This window comes from Pristiophorus japonicus, chromosome 26 (genome assembly GCF_044704955.1).
Source record: "Pristiophorus japonicus isolate sPriJap1 chromosome 26, sPriJap1.hap1, whole genome shotgun sequence".
NCBI lineage: Eukaryota > Metazoa > Chordata > Chondrichthyes > Pristiophoridae > Pristiophorus > Pristiophorus japonicus.
Genome location: NC_092002.1, coordinates 10087008 through 10108604, shown reverse-complemented (window position 1 = coordinate 10108604; position 21597 = coordinate 10087008). Strand labels below are relative to the sequence as shown.

Genomic DNA, 21597 nt, shown 5'->3' with positions numbered 1-21597 from the left:
CTCACTCACTCCCCCCCTCACTCTCTCTCCCCCCCTCACTCTCTCTCCCCCCCTCACTCTCTCTCCCCCCTCACTCTCTCTCCCCCCCTCACTCTCTCTCCCCCCTCACTCCCTCTTCCCCCTCACTCTCTCTTCCCCCCCCACCTCTCTTCTCCCCCCTCACTCTCTCTTCCCCCCCTCACTCTCTCTTCCCCCCTCACTCTCTCTTCCCCCCTCACTCTCTCTTCCCCCCCTCACTCTCTCTTCCCCCCCTCACTCTCTCTTCCCCCCCTCACTCTCTCTTCCCCCCCTCACTCTCTCTTCCCCCCCTCACTCTCTCTTCCCCCCCTCACTCTCTCTTCCCCCCCTCACTCTCTCTTCCTCCCCCTCACTCTCTCTTCCCCCCCCCCTACTCTCTCTTTCCCCCTCCCTCCCTCTCACTCTCTCCCCCTCCCTCCCTCTCACTCTCTCCCCCTCCCTCCCTCTCACTCTCTCCCTCTCCCTCTCTCCCCCTCCCTCCCTCTCACTCTTTCCCCCCCCCCCCCCCCCATCCCTCCCTCTCTCTCTCTCCCACCCCTGTATTCTGTCTAGGTTACATGTAGAGAAGGTGATTCCACTGGTGGGGGAGACCAGAACTAGAGGCCATCAATATAAGATAATCACCAATAAATCTAATCGGGAATTCAGGAGAAACTTCCTTGTCCAGAGAGTGGTGAGAATGTGGAATTCGTTACCACAGGGAGTGGTTGAGGCGAATAGCAGGGATGCATTTAAGGAGAAGACTTAAGAGATGCCTTTGTTATATATAGACTTAACTATTCCAAATCTCTCCTGGCCGGCCTCCCATCATCCACTCTCCGTCAACTAGAGGTCATCCAAAACTCGGCTGCCCTGTGTCCTAACTCGCGCCAAGTCCCGCTCACCCCTCACCCCCTGTGCTCGCTGCCCTGTGTCCTAACTCGCGCCAAGTCCCGTTCACCCTTCACCCCCTGTGCTCGCTGCTCAGTGTCCTAACTCGCACCGAGTCCCGCTCACCCCTCACCCCCTGTGCTCACTGACCTACATAGGCTCCCAGTTAAGCAATGCCTCGATTTTAAAATATTAATCCTTGTTTTCAAATCCCTCCATGGCTCTCGCCCCTCCCTATCTCTGTAATCTCCTCCAGCCCCACAACCCCCTGAGGTCTCTGCGCTCCTCCATGGTTGAAGGAGAAATAGAGAGCAGAAAAGAGAAACGGAGAGAGAGAGAACCACAGACAGATTGAACGAAAAGAAAGACTTGCATTTATATAGCGCCTTTCATGACCACCGGGTGCCTCAAAGCGCTTTACAGCCAATGAAGCATTTTTGCAGTGTAGTCACTGTTGTAATGTGGGAAACGCGGCAGCCATTTTACGCACAGCAAGCTCCCACAACCTTGGTTTCCCTCACCCCATCGTCGGTGGCTGTGCCTTCAGCTGCCTGGGCCCCAAGCTATGGAATTCCCTCCCCAAACCTCTCCGCCTCTCGCTCCCCCTTTTAAGAGGCTCTTTAAAACCTGCCTCTCTGACCAAGCATTTGTTCACCTGCCCTCATATCTCCTTGTGCAGCTCGTTGTCAAATGTTCTTTAATGATCGGGCCTGGGGCGATTTATAAATGCAGGTTGTTGCAGGCTCCGGTCACTAGGTGCCGCTGTGGCGCACGTTTTTGAAGTCTCTGACCCCGACTCCGTCACCATCTTGTGTCGAACCAACACCTGTATTCATCGACCTCCCCCGAGCAGTGGCCTGGGCTCGTTACTGGCACAGGGAGGTGTATAAATAGATCAAAGCGTGAGCGTCCTTGCAACAAACTGCAAATTATTTTCGTTTCGCACCCTTGTCCAAGTGTCATCTGATACAAATATCACAAACCAGGTCACCTGCCACGGTGGAATTCTGTCGACCTACAATCCCTTCCGAGCAAATCAACTCCGCTCACTGAGAGCTGGATGGGAGACGACCGAACGCCGCCCCAGGCAAAGAAAATCATCAGAGCTTGAGCCTCGCACTCCTGGTTTGATGTCCTCTCTCGCTCTCCTTTTCTGTTCTGCTTGCACGCTCTGGCTTCCTCGTCAGCCAGCCGTGGCTCAGTGGGCAACACCCTCGCCTCTGAGTCAGAAGGTTGTGGGTTCAAGTCCCACTCCAGGGGCTTGAGCACAATAAAACCAGGCTGACGCTCCCCAGTGCAGTGCTGAGGGAGTGCCGCACTGTCGGAGGTGCCGTCTTTCAGATGAGACGTCAAACCGAGGCCCCGTCTGCGCTCTCAGGCGGACCTAAACGATCCCGTGGCACTGTTTCGAAGAAGAGCAGGGGAGTTATCCCCAGTGTCCTGGGGCCGATATTTATCCCTCAAACAGCAGGACAGAAACAGCTGATCTGGGTCATTATCACATTGCTGTTTGTGGGAGCTTGCTATGTGCAAATTGGCTGCCGCGTTTCCCACATTACCAAAGTGACTACACTCTAAAAGTGCTTCATTGGCTGTAAAGCGCTTTGAGACGTCCAGTGGTTGTGAAAGGCGCTATAGAAATGCAGGTCTTTGTTTTCAATCTGTCTGTATCTCTCTCCATTTCTCTTTTCTGCTCTCTATTTCTCCCTTCAACCATGTGCATTTGTATAGCACCATTAATGTAGAAAAACCAACCCAAAGGGCTTCACAGAGGTGTAATCAATCAGTGGACACCTTCTGGGTCATACTGCAGTTTCTCATTCACCAAGGTCTGAGTGTTAGTAATCAATCGGTTAAGGGCCTGTGTGATAATGTGTTTGGACTGACCCATCGGTTAACACAGTACAAAGTGTAATTTCATAAATGTTGCTTATTCCCATCACTCCTGTTACTCCTTCTGTCCATCTCTGAGCTTCTCTTCTCCATCGTGCTTAAATTTCAAATCCCTCTGTGGCCTCGCCCCCTCCCTATCTCTGTAATCTCCCCCAGCCCCACAATCCCCCCCCCCCCCTCCCCCCTCCCCTGAGATGTCTGCGCTCCTCTAATTCTGCCCTCCTGAGCATCCCTGATTATAATCGCTCCACCATCGGTGGCCGTGCCTTCTGTTGCCTGGGCCCCAAGCTCTGGAACTCCCTCCCTAAACCTCTCCGCCTCTCTACCTCTCTCTCCTCCTTCAAGACACTCCTTAAAACCTCCCTCTTTGACCAAGCTTGCCCTAATTTCTACATACACGGCTTGGTGTCAAATGTTTTAAAATCGCATAACACTCCTGTGAAGCACCTTGGGACGTTTCATTACTCTAAAGGCGCTATATAAATTCACGTTGGTGTTGCTGTCTTTTATATTTCTGACTTTGTGCTCTGAATAAATGTTTTTATTATTTCATTGCCTCCCTTTATACTCTAGCTCAAATTTATATTCTTAGATATTTTCTTTCACTCGTTCTGTTATTGTCCCCTTCATTTTCCCTGCATCTTGTCACTTCCTCCTTCTAGTTGAATCCCCTCTCATTCCTATTCTCCTCCTTCCCCTCTTCCTCATTTCCTTCTCTTCCTTTCCTAATTTATTCGAGTGTCAGCTGTGGCTCAGTGGGCAGCACCCTCGCCTCTGAGTCAGAAGGTTGTGGGTTTGAGTCCCACTCCAGGGATTTGAGCACAAAAAAAAAAATCCAGGCTGACCCTCCCAGTGCAGTGCTGAGGGAGCGCCGCACTGTCGGAGGGGCCGTCTTTCGGATGAGACGTTAAACCGAGGCCCCGTCTGCTCTCTCAGGTGGACGTAAAAGATCCCGTGGCCACTGTTTCGAAGAAGAGCAAAGGGGAGTTCTCCCCGGTGTCCTGGTGCCAATATTTATTCCTCAATCAACATTACAAAAACAGATTATCTGGGTCATTATCACGTTGCTGTTTGTGGGAGCTTGCTGTGCGCAAATTGGCTGCCGTGTTTCCCCACAGTACAACAGTGAGTACACTCCAAAAAAAGTATTTCATTAGCTGCAAAGCGCTTTGAGACGTCCGGTGGTCGTGAAAGGCGCTATATAAATGCAAGTCTTTTTATTTCCTCCTTTCTTATCATCCCCCTCTCTCTCTTTCCCTTCCCCCTCCTGTGTCTCTCTCGCTCACCGCCTGTACCCTGTCCCAGGTTGGGGAATGGCGGGTAATGAATTATTTACGAGCGCTGGTACATCAGGGCTGGAAGGAGATGTACATATTGTAGCTATTGATGTTGACACGCGGGCCTGCCTGTCTGTACACTCTTGACAGCCTTCAGTACAGCCCCAGCAGACAGAGGTGATGTAATATAGGCTTCCAATCACAAATAAATAGTCTCTCGGTGGTGATCAGGTTCCAGACGAGACTGCAATGTCACAACGAATGAGATTAAAATCATTCGAGAGTCAATAATATAATCGACCGCACTGATGGTCATTTGATTTTCCCCGAGTAATACCCCCCCCCTCACTTGAACATTCCTGCTTCTGAGCTTCCGATCGAGGGCCATCTTGGCTGGGAGTGCGGAGAGCGGATTGCAATCCTTCACTTCCCGTCCTTTCCCTCCGTTGACTGTTCCTCTCGTGGTCTTTTCATGAGCTCAAACATTTGTCGACACACTCCCTTCCTCCTCCCTGTATCTTCGCCATGTTGCAATTGAGACTTCTTGTACCGTCTCCAACGCACCAACGTTAGCGTCCTCGACCAGGTCAACATCCCCAGCATCGAAGCATTGACCACACTCGATCAGCTCCGCTGGGCGGGCCACATTGTCCGCATAGAAACATAGAAACATAGAAAATAGGTGCAGGAGTAGGCCATTTGGCCCTTCGAGCCTGCACCGCCATTCAATAAGATCATGGCTGATCATTCACCTCAGTACCCCTTTCCTGCTTTCTCTCCATACCCCTTGATCCCTTTAGCCGCAAGGGCCATATTCAACTCCCTCTTGAATATATCCAGTGAACTGGCATCAACAATTTTCTGTGGTAGAGAATTCCACAGGTTAACAACTCTCTGAGTGAAGAAGTTCCTCCTCATCTCGGTCCTAAATGGCTTATCCTTAGACTATGTCCCCTGGTTCTGGACTTCCCCAACATTGGGAACATTCTTCCTGCATCTAACCTGTCCAGTCCCATCGGAATTTTATATGTTTCTATGAGATCCCCTCTCATCCTTCTAAACTCCAGTGACTACAGGCCCAGTCGATCCAGTCTCTCCTCATATGTCAGTCCTGCCAGACACGAGACTCCCAAAGCAAGCGCTCTACTCGGAACTCCTTCACGGAAAACGAGCCAAAGGTGGACAGAGGAAACGTTACAAGGACACCCTCAAAGCCTCCCTGATAAAGTACAACATCCCCACCGACACCTGGGAGTCCCTGGCCAAAGACCGGCCTCAGTGGAGGAAGTGCATCCGGGAGGGCGCTGAGCACCTCGAGTCTCGTCGCCGAGAGCGTGCAGAAACCAAGCGCAGGCAGCGGAAGGAGCGTGCGGCAAACCTGTCCCATCCACCCTTTCCCTCAATGACTATCTGTCCCACCTGTGACACGGACTGTGGTTCTCGTATTGGACTGTTCAGCCATCTAAGGACTCATTTTTAGAGTGGAAGCAAGTTTTCCTCGACTCCGAGGGACTGCCTATGATGGTGACTCCTTCATATGAACATAAGAATTAGGAGCAGGAGTAGGCCATTCAGCCCCTCGAGCCTGCTCCGCCATTCAATAAGATCATGGCTGATCTTCGACCTCAACTCCACTTTCCTGCACTGTCCCCATAATTCCTTGATTCCCTTAATGTCCAAAAATCTGTCTTGAATGCACTGAACGACTGAGCCTCCAAAGCTCTCTGGGGGAGAGAATTCCAAAGATTCACCATCCTCTGAGTGAAGACATTTCACCTCATCTCAGTCCTAAATGGCCGACCCTTTATTCTGAGACTGTGTGACCACTGGCTCAAGCCCTGTAAGAATGTTGTATGTTTCAATGAGATCACCTCTCATTCTTCTGAACTCGAGAGAACATAGGCCTCGTCTACTAAATCTCAGCTCATAGCAGAATCCCCCCATCCCAGAAATCACTCTAGAGAATATAGGCCCAACACAGCCTCAAATAAGGGCCGAGGAGGTTAGGAGTAGGAAGCGCCATCAGACAGAACTTGTTCACCCAAAGGGTAAATTTAAGTTGTAGGTTAAGGTTGGAACTTTTAAGAGAAGTGTGTATTGTGCTCGAGAAGGAACTACATGCGTTTCTGCAGCGAGAAAAGACTTGCATTTATATAGCGACTTTCATGACCACCGGCGTCTCAAAGCACTTTACAGCCAATGAAGTACATCTGGAGCGTAGTCACTGTTGTAATGTGGGAAATGCAGCAGCCAGTTTGCGCACAGCAAGTTCCCACAAACAGCCATGTGATAATCTGTTTTAGTGATGTTGATTGAGGGATAAATATTGGCCCCAGGACAGCGGAGAGAACTCCCCCTTGCTCTTCAAAATAGTGGCCGTGGGATCTTTTACGTCTGCCTGAGAGAGCAGATGGATGGATTGACGGAGGTGAAGATAGAAAGACCTGCATTTCTATAGCGTCTTTCACCACCTCCGGACGTCCCGACACCATTTCCAGCCAATGTCCAATCCAGGGGCTTGACCACATGATGTAGGGAGCGCTGCACTGTCGGAGGGGCCATCTTTCGGATGAGACGTTAAACCGAGGCCCCGTCTGCTCTCTCAGGTGGATGTAAAAGATCCCACGGCCACTATCTCGAAGAAGAGCAGGGGGCTTATCCCTGTAGTCCTCAGGCCAATATTTCATGGGAACGGTAGCATAGTGATTATGTTACTGGATGAGTAATCCAGAGACATGAGTTCAAATCCCACCGCGGCAGCTGGGGAATTTAATTTCAGTTAATTAAATAAATCTGGAATAAAAAGTTAGTGTTAGTAATGGTGACCATGGAACTACCAGATTGTCGTAAAAACCCATCTGGTTCACTGATGTCCCTTTAGGGAAGGAAATCTGCCGCCCTTACCCGGTCTGGCTGATATGTGACTCCAGACCCACAGCAATGTGGTTGACTCTTAACTGCCCCTCTGAAATGGCCCAGCGAGACACTCAGTTGTACTGAACCGTTACGACAAAGTCAGCACTGTGGAAGCATCTTCACCACACGGGACTGCAGCGGTTCAAGAAGGCGGCTCACCACCACCTTCTCAAGGGGCAATTGGGGACGGGCAATAAATGCTGGCGACGCCCACATCCCGTGAACAAATAAATATAACCCCTAAGCCTTACGAAAGGATACACTTGCTTTGGAGGCAGTTCAGAGAAGGTTCACCAGGTTGATTCCGGGGATGAGGGGGTTAACTTATGAGGAAAGGTTGAGTAGGTTGGGCCTCTACTCATTGGAATTCAGAAGAATGAGAGGTGATCTTATCGAAACGTATAAGATTATGAGGGGGGCTCGACAAGGTGGATGCAGAGAGGATGCTTCCACTGATGGGGGAGACTAGAACTAGGGGGCATGGTCTTAGAATAAGGGGCCGCCCATTTAAAACTGAGATGAGGAGGAATTTCTTCCCTCAGGGTTGTAAATCTGTGGAATTCGCTGCCTCAGAGAGCTGTGGAAGCTGGGTCATTGAATATATTTAAGACAGAGACAGACAGTTTCTTAACCGATCAGGGGATAAGGGGTTATGGGGAGCGGGCGGGGAAGTGGAGCTGAGTCCTCGATCGGATCAGCTATGATCGTATTAAATGGCGGAGCAGGCTCGAGGGGCCGTATGGCTACTCCTGCTCCTATTTCTTATACTCTTATGTAACATCACCTTAAAAAAAAAAGCTCAGCTCATTACTCCGGTTTGTGGGAGCTTGCTGTGCGCAAATTGGCCGCCGCGTTTCCTGCATTGCCACAGCGACTACGCTTCAAAATGTAATTGGCTGTAAAGTGCTGTGGGAAGGTCCTGAGGTCGTGAAAGGCGCTATATAAATGCAATTCTGTCTTTCTTTTCCGGCCCTGATAACCAGACAGTGACATCTGAGCGACAGCGCCGTGGGGGAGGAGGGGGGGGGGGGGGAACATTGGGGTCAGGTTGCAGCTGTGATGCCCCCCTCCCCTCCCCCAGTCGATTAGCCCCTTCCGACACTCGCTGCCGAGTCTCCCGTGTGAAGAGGGGCTGCTTGAGGGAGAGGAACAAAGAGGGAGGTGAGGGGGGGGGGGGTGGCCGGAGGGAACAACTGGCCGTAAAATTCAAGATGGAGGATAGCAAGAGCTGGTCGATGCCAGTTCCCAGATGAAGACAAAGAAAATAGGGGGAGGGGAGGTGGGGGGGGGAAGGAGAGAGAGAGAGAGAGAGAGAAGTAGGGAAGCTGAAGATGGCCGCTTAGAGCTGGAAAATGCCTCTCGATATAATGTCTATCCCTCTAAGCTCGGGCTCAGGAGAGATGCTGAGTGCTGCACAATAAGCTTGAGCTGCTAATTCTCTAAGCCTTTTGTCGAAGTGTTGGCCTTCTCCTCTCCCCTCCCCCTCACCCCCCCCACCCCCCGCACCCCACACAGCAACATTGTGCCATTGTGCGCTGTAAACGCTCCGAGCCCCATTCTGTTCTGTGAGAAAACGGCAGCTTAGTCTCCACGGCAACCGTGACTCATGGGAACCAATGCTTTCCGCGAAATGTTCCAGTGCCTTCCAAGAAGATTTAGACAAAAAAAAAAACGACCCCGCTGCCCATTGCCCCCGCCCCCCTCCCCTTCCAAAGTCCCATTCTTCCCCCCCCCCCCCCCCCCCGCCTCCCACCAGCCCCTCCCCGCTCGCTGACCTACATTGGCAGCCGGTTCGGCAACACCACCATTTTAAAATTCTCATTCTCGTGTTCCAATCCTTCCGTGGCCTCGTATCCCACGCTCCCCCCCCCCCACCCCACACCCTCCACTATCTCAATATCTCCGCAACCTCCTCCAACCCTTGCCGCCCTCCGCGATCTCTGCGCCCCTCCCAAGTCTGCCCTCTTGCACATCTATGATCTTCTTCGCTCCACCATTGGCGGCCGTGCCTTCAGCTGCCCGAGCCCCAAGCTCTGGAATTCCCTCCCTAAACCTCTCCGTCTCGCTCTCTCTCTCTCTCTCTCCTCCTTTAAGACGCTCCTTAAAACTGACAGACACGGTTCTGAGGGGGTTTGACAGGGTCGGTGCTGAGAGGCTGTTTTCCCCCGGGCTGGGGAGTCCAGAACCAGGGGTCACAGTCTCCGTCCGGATAAGGGGTCGGCCATTTTGGACAGCAATGAGCAGAAATTTCTTCACTCAGAGGGTGGTGAATCGTTGGAATTCTCCGCCCCAGAGGGCTGTGGAGGCTCAGTCGTTGAGTGTATTCAAGGCTGAGACAGATAGATCTTTGGAGTGTAGGGAAATCAAGGGCTATGGGGATCGGGCGGGAAAGTGGAGTTGAGGTCGAAGGTCAGCCATGATCTTATTGAATGGCGGAGCGGGCTCGAGGGGCCGAATGGCCTACTCCTGCTCCTAGTTCCTATTTCCTTCACCAACTTGCTCTAATACCTCCTGATGTGGCCCATAGCAAATAGGTGCAGGAGTCGGCCATTCGGCCCTTCGAGCCTGCACCACCATTCAATAAGATCATGCAACTTCAGTACCCCATGTAGCAAATGTTGTCTGGTAACGCCCCTCTGATGCACCCTGGGATGTTTTACTGTGTTTCAGGCGCTATGTAATTGCAGGTTGTCATTGGGACAGCAGGGTCACAGTGACACCGTGGAATGCCCACCGTGAGGTAGACCTAGACGGCGGAGGAGAACACGCGGCTCATCGGGACGACTCAACTCTGCTCTTTTGATGACCTAGGGAGCATGTCCCAAGAGTCACTGAGCCACACGGCCCAAGAAAGACCCAGGGTCCCCCCCCCCCCCCCCACCCCCTGCCCCCTGCCCCCGACCTGTTGGGAGCTAAATGATCTCAACCAAGCAGTGTCACAAGCGATCTCGATGTCCTTAGATTCGGGAGCGCAAACATCAGGGAGCGATACCGCTCCTAGAAACATAGAAAATAGGTGCAGGAGTAGGCCATTCGGCCCTTCGAGCCTGCACCACCATTCAATAACATCATGGCTGATTATTCACCTCAGTACCCCTTTCCTGCTTTCTCTCCATACCCCTTGATCCCTTTAGCCGTAAGGGCCACATCTAACTCCCTCTTGAATATATCCAACGAACTGGCCTCAACAACTCTCTGCGGGTAGAGAATTCCACAGGTTCACAATTCTCTGGGTGAAGAAGTTTCTCCTCATCTTGGTCCTAAATGGCTTACCCCCTTTATCCTTAGACTGTGACCCCTGGTTCTGGACTTCCCCAACATCGGGAACGTTCTTCCTGCATCTAACCTGTCCAATCCCGTCAGAATTTTATATGTTTCATATGTTTCATCCTGAACCTTATCCAGTGACCCTTGTGGGGGGTAGGGGAGGGGAGGGGAGGGAGCAGTGTTTGTATGTGTGAGTGTGATCTGACTGTGTTGTCCTCGGTGGTTAAATATCACCATATAAGAATAGCCACATGGACGACGTACTGCTGGACAATTTGCCAGCTGGCTGCCATGGAACACCAACATCAAGACAACACGTTCAGAGGCAGTAGACAAAAAGAAAGGCTTGCATTTATATAGCGCCTTTCAGGACGCCCCAAAGCGCTTTATTGCCAATGCAGTCCTTTATTATGAAGTGTAGTTGCTGTTGTAACGTAGGATACGTCCCAGCCAATTTACGCACAGCAAGCTCCCGGTTGAGCGTTAAATGATCTCGACTAACCAGGTTGACAAGTGGTCTCGACGTCCTTAGGTTAGGGAGCGCAGATATCAGAGAGCGGTCCTGCTCCTGAACAAAATCCAGTGACCCCCTCTGTTTTTTGTGATGGGGGTTTGAGTGATAAATATTGGCCCAGGACCCCGGGGCGAACTCGTTTTCCAGTAGTGGTCAACTGAGGGGGCAGACGGGGCCTGGGTTTAATCTAAAAGGCGGCACCTCCGACAGTGCGGCGCTCCCTTCAGCACTGCACTGAGAGTGTCGGCCTGGATTGTGTGCCCAAGACTCTGGAGTGGGGGGGGGGGGGCGAGGGCGACTTTCACGACCTTCTGACGACCCTAGGGCCAGAGTGCGACCCACTGAGCTACGGCTGACAGACACGCAAGAAAACAGATACACAGCCGATTCAGCATCCGATCGGGGGAAAGACACGCGTTAGCTTTTTGGGGGAGGTCCCGAACGTGTAACGTAGTGTTGCTGGCGTTTGGTCAAGGGGCCCAATCCCCCGAGGAAAGAGCTGCCTGAAGGTCATCTGGGGGCACCGTGGGTCATAACCTTAAAATCAGAGCTGGAGTGATGTCAGGAAGCAACGATTTGGATGAAGGAATTGAATGTAATATCTCCAGGTTTGCAGATGACACTAGGCTGGGTGGCGGTGTGAGCTGTGAGGAGGACGCTAAGAGGCTGCAGGGTGACTTGGACAGGGTTCGGTGAGTGGGCAAATGCATGGCAGATGCAGTATAATGTGGATAAATGTGAGGTTATCCACTTTGGTGGCAAAAACACGAAGGCAGACTATTATCTGAATGGCGGCAGATTAGGAAAAGGGGAGGTGCAACGAGACCTGGGTGTCATGGTGCATCAGTCATTGAAGGTTGGCATGCAGGTACAGCAGGCGGTGAAGAAGGCAAATGGCATGTTGGCCTTCATAGCGAGGGGATTTGAGTATAGGAGCAGGGAGGTCTTGCTGCAGTTGTACAGGGCCTTGGTGAGGCCTCTCCTGGAATATTGTGTTCAGTTTTGGTCTCCTAATCTGAGGAAGGACATTCTTGCTATTGAGGGAGTGCAGCAAAGGTTCACCAGATTGATTCCCGGGATGGCAGGACTGATATATGAGGAGAGACTGGATCGACTGGGCCTGTATTCACTGGAGTTTAGAAGAATGAGAGGGGATCTCATAGAAACATATAAAATTCTGACGGGACTGGACAGGTTAGATGCAGGAAGAATGTTCCCGATGTTGGGGAAGTCCAGAACCAGGGGACACAGTCTAAGGATAAGGGGTAAGCCATTTAGGACCGAGAGGAGGAGAAACTTCTTCACTCAGAGAAATGTGAACCTGTGGAATTCTCTGCTGCAGAGAGTTGTTGAGGCCAGTTTGTTAGATATATTCAACAGGGAGTTAGATGTGGCCCTTACGGCTAAAGGGATCAAGGGGTATGGAGAGAAAGCAGGAAAGGGGTACTGAGGTGAAGGATCAGCCATGATCATATTGAATGGTGGTGCAGGCTCAAAGAGCCGAATGGCCTACTCCTGCACCTATTTTCTATGTTTCTATGTTTCTTCACGCAAAGGGTAGTGCAAATCTGGAACTCCCTCCCCCAAAAAGCTATTGAGGCCGGGGGGGCTCAATTGAAAGTGTCAAAACTGGGATTGATAGGTTTTTGTTTGGTATTAAGGGATACAGAACCAAGGCAGGTCAATGGAGTTAAGGTACAGATCAACCGTGATCTTATTGAATGGCGGAACAGGCTCAAGGGGCTAAATGGCCTCCTCCCTATTTCTACAACAACAACTTGTATTTATATAGCACCTTTAACATAGTGAAACATCCCAAGGCGCTTCACAGGAGTGTTATGAGATTTAAAAATTTGACAACAAGCCGCATAAGTAGAAATTAACGCAGGTGACCAAAAGCTTGGTCAAAGAGGTCAGTTTTAAGGAGCGTCTTGAAGGAGGAAAGAGAGGTAGAGACGCGGAGAGGTTTAGGCAGGGAGTTCCAGAGCTTGGGGCCCAGGCAACAGAAGGCACGGCCACCGATGCTTGAGCGATTATAATCAGGGATGCTCAAGAGGGCAGGATTAGAGGAGCGCAGACATCTCGTGGAGATTACAGAGATAGGGAGGGGCGAGGGCCATGGAGGGATTTGAAAACCAGGATGAGAATTTTGAAATCGAGGCGTTGCTTAACCGGGAACCAATGTAGGTCAGTGAGCACAGGGGGTGATGGGTGAGCGGGAATCGGTGTGAGTTAGGACACGGGGCAGCGAACACAGAGGATGGTGGATGAGCGGGTGAGTTAAGACATGGGGCAGCGAACACAGGGGACGATGGATGAGCGGGACTCGGTGCGAGTTAGGACATGGGGCAGCGAACACAGGGGATGATGGATGAGCGGGACTCGGTGCGAGTTAGGACATGGGGCAGCGAACACAGGGGACGATGGATGAGCGGGTGAGTTAGGACATGGGGCAGCGAACACAGGGGATGATGGATGAGCGTGTGAGTTAAGACATGGGGCAGCGAACACAGGGGACGATGGGTGAGCGGGACTCGGTGCGAGTTAGGACATGGGGCAGCGAACACAGGGGACGATGGATGAGCGGGTGAGTTAGGACATGGGGCAGCGAACACAGGGGACGATGGATGAGCGGGTGAGTTAGGACATGGGGCAGCGAACACAGGGGATGATGGATGAGCGGGACTCGGTGCGAGTTAGGACATGGGGCAGCGAACACAGGGGACGATGGGTGAGCGGGTGAGTTAGGACATGGGGCAGCCGAGTTTTGGATCACCCCTAGTTTACACAGGGTGGAATGTACCAGGAAGTGCGCCCAGCATTCCTCGCGGGGCGTGGAGCTGTGGTGTGCCCCCCCCCCCTCCTTCCACAGCGTGGCACTGCCCCCTTGGCATTGCCCTCTTATTGGCGGACGAGCGAGAGAGGAAGGTCCCATGGCCGGAGAGGCTGTGCATGGCGGACGGAATAGCTTGTTTATGACGAGCGTTTGGTGAAGCGGGAGAGGAGGGGACAGTAAATGGCCCTCGGCTCTCTTGCGACTACCAGCGCTGTGCTATTTCCGGAGCAGTTCAGCATCTTTGAATAGCTCGGTCTGACAATCCCTGGTGAGCCTCCAAACATACATTAGTTTTAACCATTTGCCTGTCTTTCTAGGACAGATTCCTACAGCACTGATCGCAAAGTTTCACTGACCTTGGCATCAGAAAAGTGAGACTATTTCTACTTCACAAACCCGAGGGACTGCTGGCCTTGCAGAGTCCGCTGTCTAACAAAAGGCCACCTCACAATCACATAAGAAATAGGAGCAGCAGTCGGCCATTCGGCCCCTCGAGCCTGCTCTGCCATTCAATGAGGTCATGGCTGATCTTTGACCTCAACTCCACTATCCCCATATCCCTCGATTCCCTTAATATTCAAAAATCTATCGATCTCTGTCATCAGCTGTGACTCAGTGGGCAGCACTCTCGCCTCTGAGTCAGAAGATTGTGGTTTAAATTCCACTGCAGGGTCTTGAGCACATAAATCTACGCTGACACTCCAGTGTAGTACTGAGGGAGTGCTACACTGTCGGAGGTGCCGTCTTTCGAATGTTAAACCGAGGCCCCCGTCTGCTCTCTCAGGTGGAAGTTAAAGATCCCATGGCACTATTTCGAAGAAGAGCAGGGGGAGTTATCCCCGGTGTCCTGGGGCCAATATTTATCCCTCAATCAACATCACTAAAACAGGTTATCTGGTCATTATCACGTTGCTGTTTGTGGGAGCTTGCTGTGCGCAAACTGGCTGCTGTGAAAGGCGCTATATAAATGCAAGTCTTTTATTTTGAATATACTCAATGACGGAGAATCTTTGGGGTAGAGAATTCCAAAGATTCACCACCCTCTGAGTGAAGAAGTTTCTCCTCATCTCAGTCCCAAATGGCCGACCCCTTATCCTGAGACTGTGACCCCTGGTTCTAGACTCCCCAGCCCGGGGGGGGGAAACATCCTCCCTGCATCTACCCTGTCAATCCCTGTAAGGATTTTGTATGTTTCAATGAACTTTTGAGTTTCAAAAGCATGAGTGGGTCTGGACAGAGTAGATAGAGAGAAACTGTTCCCATTGGCAGAAGGGTCGGGAACCAGAGGACACTGGTTCTTCTGCCAATCACCTTACACCAAAGGCGACAATGAGGGAAATCTTTTTAACGCAGAGAGTGGTTAGGATCTGGAATGCGCTGCCTGAGAGGGTGGTGGAGGCAGACTCGATCGCGGCTTTCAAAAGGGAGTTTACCTGAAGGAAAATAAATTTGTAGGGCTACGGGGAAAGGGAGTGGGACTGGCTGAAGTGCTCTCGCAGAGAGCCGGCACGGGCTCGACGGGCCGAATGGCCTCCTTCTATGCCTCCCACATTCTACCCTACGTAAATTAGAGGTGATCCAAAACTCGGCTGCCCCGTGTCCTAACTCGCACCAAGTCCTGCTCACCCATCACCCCCTGTGCTCGCCGACCTACATTGGCTCCCAATTATGCAACGCCTCAATTTTAAAATTCTCATCCTTACTTTCAAATCCCTTCATGGCCTCTCCCCTTCTCTAATCTCCTCCAGCCCCACAACCCCCAAGATGTCTGCGCTTCTCCAATTCTGCCCTCCTGAGCCTCCCTGATTATAATCGCTTCACCATCGGTGGCCGTGCCTTCTGTTGCCTGGGCCCCAAGCTCTGGAACTCCCTCCCTAAACCTCTCTGCCTCTCTACCTCTCTTTCCTCCTTTAAGACGCTCCTTAAAACCTCCCTCTTTGACCAAGCTCTTGGTCACTTGCGCTAATTTCTACTTGCGCGGCTCGGTGCCAAATTTTCTTTTGTCGTGTAACACTCCTGGGATGGTTCACCATGTTAAAGGCGCTATATAAATACAAGTTGTTGTTGTAATCATGCTACGATATCGATTCCGATTTTAGTTTAGGGTGAGTCCCCGGGCCTGCACCACACCTTGTCCCATCACCAGGTAAGCCTTTCCCGTCAATTCTCCTGCTTCCTGTAGTAGTCCATTGGTTGGAGCTTGCGAGGTGGTCTCCACCGCTGCTCTTGCTGGAGAGTAATCGATTGCAATGGAGGCACAGCTATCCCAACATTCATAGCGGCAGTGAAAGTCCTCTATTAAAACTGTTGAGGCTTCCACCACCGCAAAGAATGCGACCATCTGCTCTCCCATCGACAGCGAGGGAATGCTGCAGGGCGGGTGGCAGAGAGAGAGAGAGAGAGAGGGAGAGCAATAAAGGGAAAGCTCGAGAGGGAAAGGAAAAGATGAAGAAAGCATTGAGGGGTGGACTGGGAACCCTGTGTCACAGCGTAGTCTTGTCAAGCCTGGCTCAGTGGGTAGCGCTCTCTCTCGCCTCTGAGTCCGAAGGTCGTGGGTTCAAGTCCCACTCCAGAGACTTTGAGCGTGTAATCCCAGTTGACACTCCCAGTGCAGTGCTGAGGGAGCGCCGCACTGTCGGAGGTGCTGTCTTTCGGATGAGACGTTAAACCGAGGCCCCGTCTGCTCTCTCAGGTGGACGTAAAAGATCCCACGGCCACTATTTCGAAGAAGAGCAGGGAGAGTTCTCCCCGGTGTCCTGGGGCCAATATTTATCCCTCAATCACAAAAGAAATCTGGTTATTATCCCATTGCCATTAGTGGGAGCTTGCTGTGCGCAAATTGGCTGCCGCGTTTCTTACATTACAACAGTGACCACACTCCAAAAAGTACTTCATTGGCTGTAAAGCGCTATGAGACACAAGGTCATCAAAGGCGCTATAGAAATGCAAGTTCTACTGGTGCAGTGGCATTCCTGGGGTAATTAATAATTGCGGTATTTCGGAAGCTCCATCTGCCAATGGATCCCTCGGTGATTCCAAATCTTGGCCCTCCCTCCAGTGGCAGCAGTTGGAACTGCAGCACTCTGCCACCTGCTCCTGTTACTAACCCTGGGGAACATCGCATTGTGCTCTGTGTTGCAAACTCATTCTTTATCAACACGTTTCTGATTTCACTACCACAGCACTTAGCAAATCGTCCTCTTGTATGTTCCACGAATCTCAGCCTCCAGGAACTTTGAAAGTCACTCAGAATGACCCACGAATGAATTTCACACGCACCAAGCTGAGATGTTAGTGCACTGGGTGCCCAGTGTCAGCATCAAACACTTCCAGGGCAGGTACAGCACGGGGTTAGATCTAGAGTAAAGCTCCCTCTACACTGTCCCATCAAACACTCCCAGGGCAGGTACAGCACGGGGTTAGCTACAGAGTAAAGCTCCCTTTACACTCTCCCCTCAAACACTCCCAGGGCAGGTACATCACGGGGTTAGATACAGAGTAAAGCTCCCTCTACACTGTCCCATCAAACACTCCCAGGGCAGGTACAGCACGGGGTTAGATACAGAGTAAAGCTCCCTCTACACTGTCCCATCAAACACTCCCAGGGCAGGTACAGCACGGGGTTAGCTACAGAGTAAAGCTCCCTTTACACTCTCCCCTCAAACACTCCCAGGGCAGGTACATCACGGGGTTGGATACAGAGTAAAGCTCCCTCTACACTGCTACCTGACCCGCTGAGATTTCCAGCATATTATTTCAGCTGGTGAGGTTGGGGGAGAGGCGGGATACCGGGGGAGCACAAGTATCTGGGGGAGTAGGGGGGTGGTGGGGGTATCCATGGCTGGATTCTGGTCACCTTGGCCCGGAACCAACTGTGTGGTGCCCAAACCAATGTTCCCTTTAATTTTATTTTTGGGTGCTTGGCCCATTCAAATTCCCGCGCATGAACGTTTTTGCTTATTTGCTTATATAGCGCCTTTCATGACCACCGGACATCTCAAAACACTTTATAGCCAATGAAGAACTTTGTGTGGAGTGCAGTCACTGTTGTAATGTAGGAAACGCGGCAGCCATTTTGTGCACAGCAAGGTCCCCACAAACAGCAATGTGATAATGACCAGAGCATCCGTCTTTAGTCATGTTGGTTGAAGGATAAATATTTGCTAGAATAGTAGCAGAGTAGTTCTGTTACTGGACTAATAATCCAGAGGCAGGAGTTCAAATCCATCCATGGCAGCAGGGAAAATTAAATTTAGTTAATTAAATAAATTTGTAATTAAAAAGCTAGTGTGACCACAAAACTACCAGATTGTCGTAAAAACCCATCTGGCTCACGAATGTCCTTTGGGGAAGGAAATCTGCCCAGCGAGTGGTTAGGATCTCGAACGCGCTGCCTGAGAGGGTGGTGGAGGCAGACTCAATCGCGGCTTTCGAAAGGGAGTTGGATAAGTCCCTGAAGGAAAAACAATTTTCAGGGCTACAGGGAAAGGGCGGGGGGGGAGTGGGTCGAGATCAAGTGCTCTTGCAGAGAGCCGGCACGGGCTCGATGGGCCGAATGGCCTCCTTCTGTGCTGTAACCGTTCTCTGATTCTGTAGTCTGGACACCGGGGATGACAACCTCTTCAAATAGTGGCCGTGGGATCTTTTACATCCACCTGAGAGAGCAGGCGGGGTCTCGGTTTAACTCCGACAGTGCGGCACTCCCTCAGCACTGCACTGGGGGTGTCAGCCTGGATTTTTGTACTCAAGTCTCTGGACTGGGACTTGAACCCCCACGACCTTCTGCCTCAAGAAGCGAGGGTTTGACACATTGTGGGGTGGGGGGGCAATTTTAACCTGACTCGCCCAATCGGAAAGTTGCCGTTTATTGTGCGCCGACCGATTTTATTCTCCATTGAGGTCAATTCCACCAGGTTTCCCGCTCACGAGTTGTGTTAAAATGAGGCCCATGTTGACGGTATGATGCCTTGACCAGTGAAACATAGAACATAAGAAATAGGAACAGCAGTAGGACATACGGCCCCTCGAGCCTGCTCTGCCACTCAATAAGATCGTGGCTGATCTGATCCTGGCCTCAGCTCCACTTCCCCGCCCGCTCCCCATAACCCTTCACTCCCTTATCGTTCAAAAATCTGTCTATCGCCACCTTAAATATATTCAATGACCCAGCCTCCACAGCTCTCTGGGGCAGAGAATTCCAAAGATTCTCGATCCTCTGAGAGAAGAAATTTCTCCTCATTCCTGTCTTAAATGGGCGTCCCCTTATTCTGAGACTATGCCCCCTAGTTCTAGATTCCCCCACGAGGGGAAACATCCTCTCTGCACCTACCCTGTCGAGCCCCCTCAGTATCTTCCACATTTCAATAAGATCACCCCTCATTCTTCTAAACTCCAATGAGTATAGGCCCAAATACAAAGCAAAATACCACGGATGCTGGAATCTGGAGTAAAAACAGAAAATGCTGGAAATACTCAGCGGGTCGGGCCGCATCTGTGGAGAGAGAAACCGAGTTAACGTCTCGGGTCGATGACCCTTCGTCAGAACTGGAGAGTGTTCGGAATGATCAGATTCTGAAGGAGCACTGAAAGGGGGAGGGGAGGGAGGAACAAAAGGGAAGGTCTGTGATAGGATGGAAGGCAGGAGAGATTAGAGAGACAGAAGGGATGATGGGCCGAATTGAGATGGTAACGGTAGAGGTTAGACAAAGGTGAGTCTAGATAGGGTGTGAATGGCGGGATAATTACCGGCTGCCATTAGAGACAAAGAGAGAAAAATTACATAAGATCGGGGTGGGGATGGAGGGGGATGGAGCGGTGGGGGGGGGGGAGGGGATGGGACGAGACAAGGAGGGGAGGGGACGGAGGGGGGTGGGGGGGCGGACGGGGGGGTGGGAGGTAGACGGGGGGAGGGGATGGGGGGGGTGGGAGGTAGACGGGGGGAGGGGATGGGGGGAGGGGAAGGGGATGGGGAGGAGGGGAGGGGGGAGGGGGGAGGGTGGACGGGGGGGTATGGGAGGTAGACGGGGGGAAGGGATGGGGGGAGGGGGGTGGGGACGGGGGACAGGGGATGGGGGGACGGGGGGAAGGGGACAGGGGAAGGGGGGAGGGGATGGGGGACGGGGGGAAGGGGACAGGGGAAGGGGGGAGGGGATGGGGGACGGGGGGAAGGGGACAGGGGGAGGGGGGAGGGGATGGGGGACAGGGGGAAGGGGACAGGGGGAGGGGAAGGGGACGGGGGGAAGGGGACAGGGGAAGGGGGGAGGGGATGGGGGGAGGGGAAGGGGACGGGGGGAGGGGAAGGGGATGGGGGGATGGAACGGGGGGAGGAGGGAGGAGATTATGGGGTGGGGGTGTGGAGGAGGGGAGCCAAATATGAGCAGAGGTTACGGTCTGAAATTGTTGAACTCGCTGTTGAGCACAGGACCAACCTGCTCGACCTTTCTTCACACGACAACCCTTCATCTCGGGAATCGAGCGAGTGAAGGGGCAAACCACCGGGGGTAGTCGGTGTTTTGGCCCGTGTTGTTCCGCCGGGAGATTCTAACCGCCGCTCTTGCCCCCTCCCCGTTTTTGTCTTGCAGGCCAAGCTGATTGTGCCCAACAGCACGGCGGGGCTGATCATCGGGAAGGGAGGTGCCACGGTTAAGGCGGTGATGGAGCAGTCTGGGGCCTGGGTACAGCTGTCCCAGAAGCCCGAGGGCATCAACCTGCAGGAGCGGGTGGTGACGGTGAGCGGCGAGGGGGAGCAGAACCGCAAGGCGGTCGAGCTGATCGTGCAGAAGATCCAGGAGGACCCGCAGAGCGGCAGCTGCCTCAACATCAGCTACGCCAACATCTCTGGCCCCGTGGCCAACTCCAACCCCACCGGCTCCCCGTACGCCAACTCGACCGAGGTGCTGCCGGCTGCCGCCTCGGCGGCGGGTCTGCTGGGCCACGCCAACCTGGCCGGCGTGGCGGGCTTCACCACCGGCCTGTCCGGCTTCACCGGCAACGACCTGCTGGCCATCAGCTCGGCGCTCAACACCCTGGCCAGCTACGGATACAACACCAACTCCCTGGGCCTGGGCCTCAACCCAGCTACCGCCACGGGGGTCCTGGCCGCGGTGGCGGCCAGCGCCAACCCCGCCGCCGCCGCCGCCGCCAACCTGCTGGCCTCCTACGCCAACGAAGCCTCGGCCGGCGCCAACGCCCCCGGCAGCGCCGTGGGCACCTTCTCGCTGGGCTCGCTGGCCGCCGCCACCGCGGCCACCAACGGCTACTTCGGCGCGGCCTCGCCGCTGGCAGCCGGCTCCATCCTGGCCGCGGAGAAGCTGGGCGAGGGCGCCAAGGACGTGGTGGAGATCGCGGTGCCGGAGAACCTGGTGGGCGCCATTTTGGGCAAGGGCGGCAAGACGCTGGTCGAGTACCAGGAGTTGACTGGTGCCCGCATTCAGATCTCCAAAAAGGGGGAGTTTATCCCCGGCACGAGGAACCGCAAGGTGACGATCACGGGAACAGCAGCCTCCACCCAGGCAGCGCAGTATTTAATCAGTCAGCGAATCACCTACGAGCAGGGTGTCCGTGCAGCGAACCTGCAGAAAGTTGGGTAAATGAGTCTGCCAAAAAAACCGAAAGACAGGTTTCCGTTTTTTTTTAAACTGAAAAAAGGGGCTTATATAGTACTTGATTCTAATTAAAACGTCTTGTATTAATATATTATATGACAACGTCAGAGATCTGTGTATATGTAAATAATGTTTACCACATGTTTCCATGGAGACCACGTCTTCTTTGGGTTTTATTTTCCCTCCTTCCCGTTTTTTTTCCTCCTTTTTTTAATTTTGTTTATCCTTTCCTCTTTTTTGTGGTGAGTGTTTGTGGTCGTGTGCTGGACTTGACTAAAAAAAAACACGTGCTCCTCAGACCAGACGCTGAGCCATCAGATCTGTCCATTCCAACTTCACCCCCCCCCCACCCTCCTCCCTCCCGCCTCCACCCCCCTCCCGCCAATGGGGGAACCCAGGTTT

The 21597-nt window shown here is 52.7% G+C and overlaps 1 protein-coding gene across 1 annotated transcript in view; it reads left to right on the top strand.

Moving 5' to 3' along the window:
• The window catches only part of LOC139239037 (RNA-binding protein Nova-1-like), a 59009-nt gene extending 37613 nt beyond the window's left edge, over positions 1-21396 (top strand). Inside the window, exon 3 of the mRNA XM_070867542.1 lies at positions 20173-21396. Coding sequence (XP_070723643.1) covers positions 20173-21180 — 1008 coding nt within the window. The 3' untranslated portion in view covers positions 21181-21396. The remainder of the gene's footprint in view (positions 1-20172) is intronic.
• Positions 21397-21597: the final 201 nt, after the last annotated feature.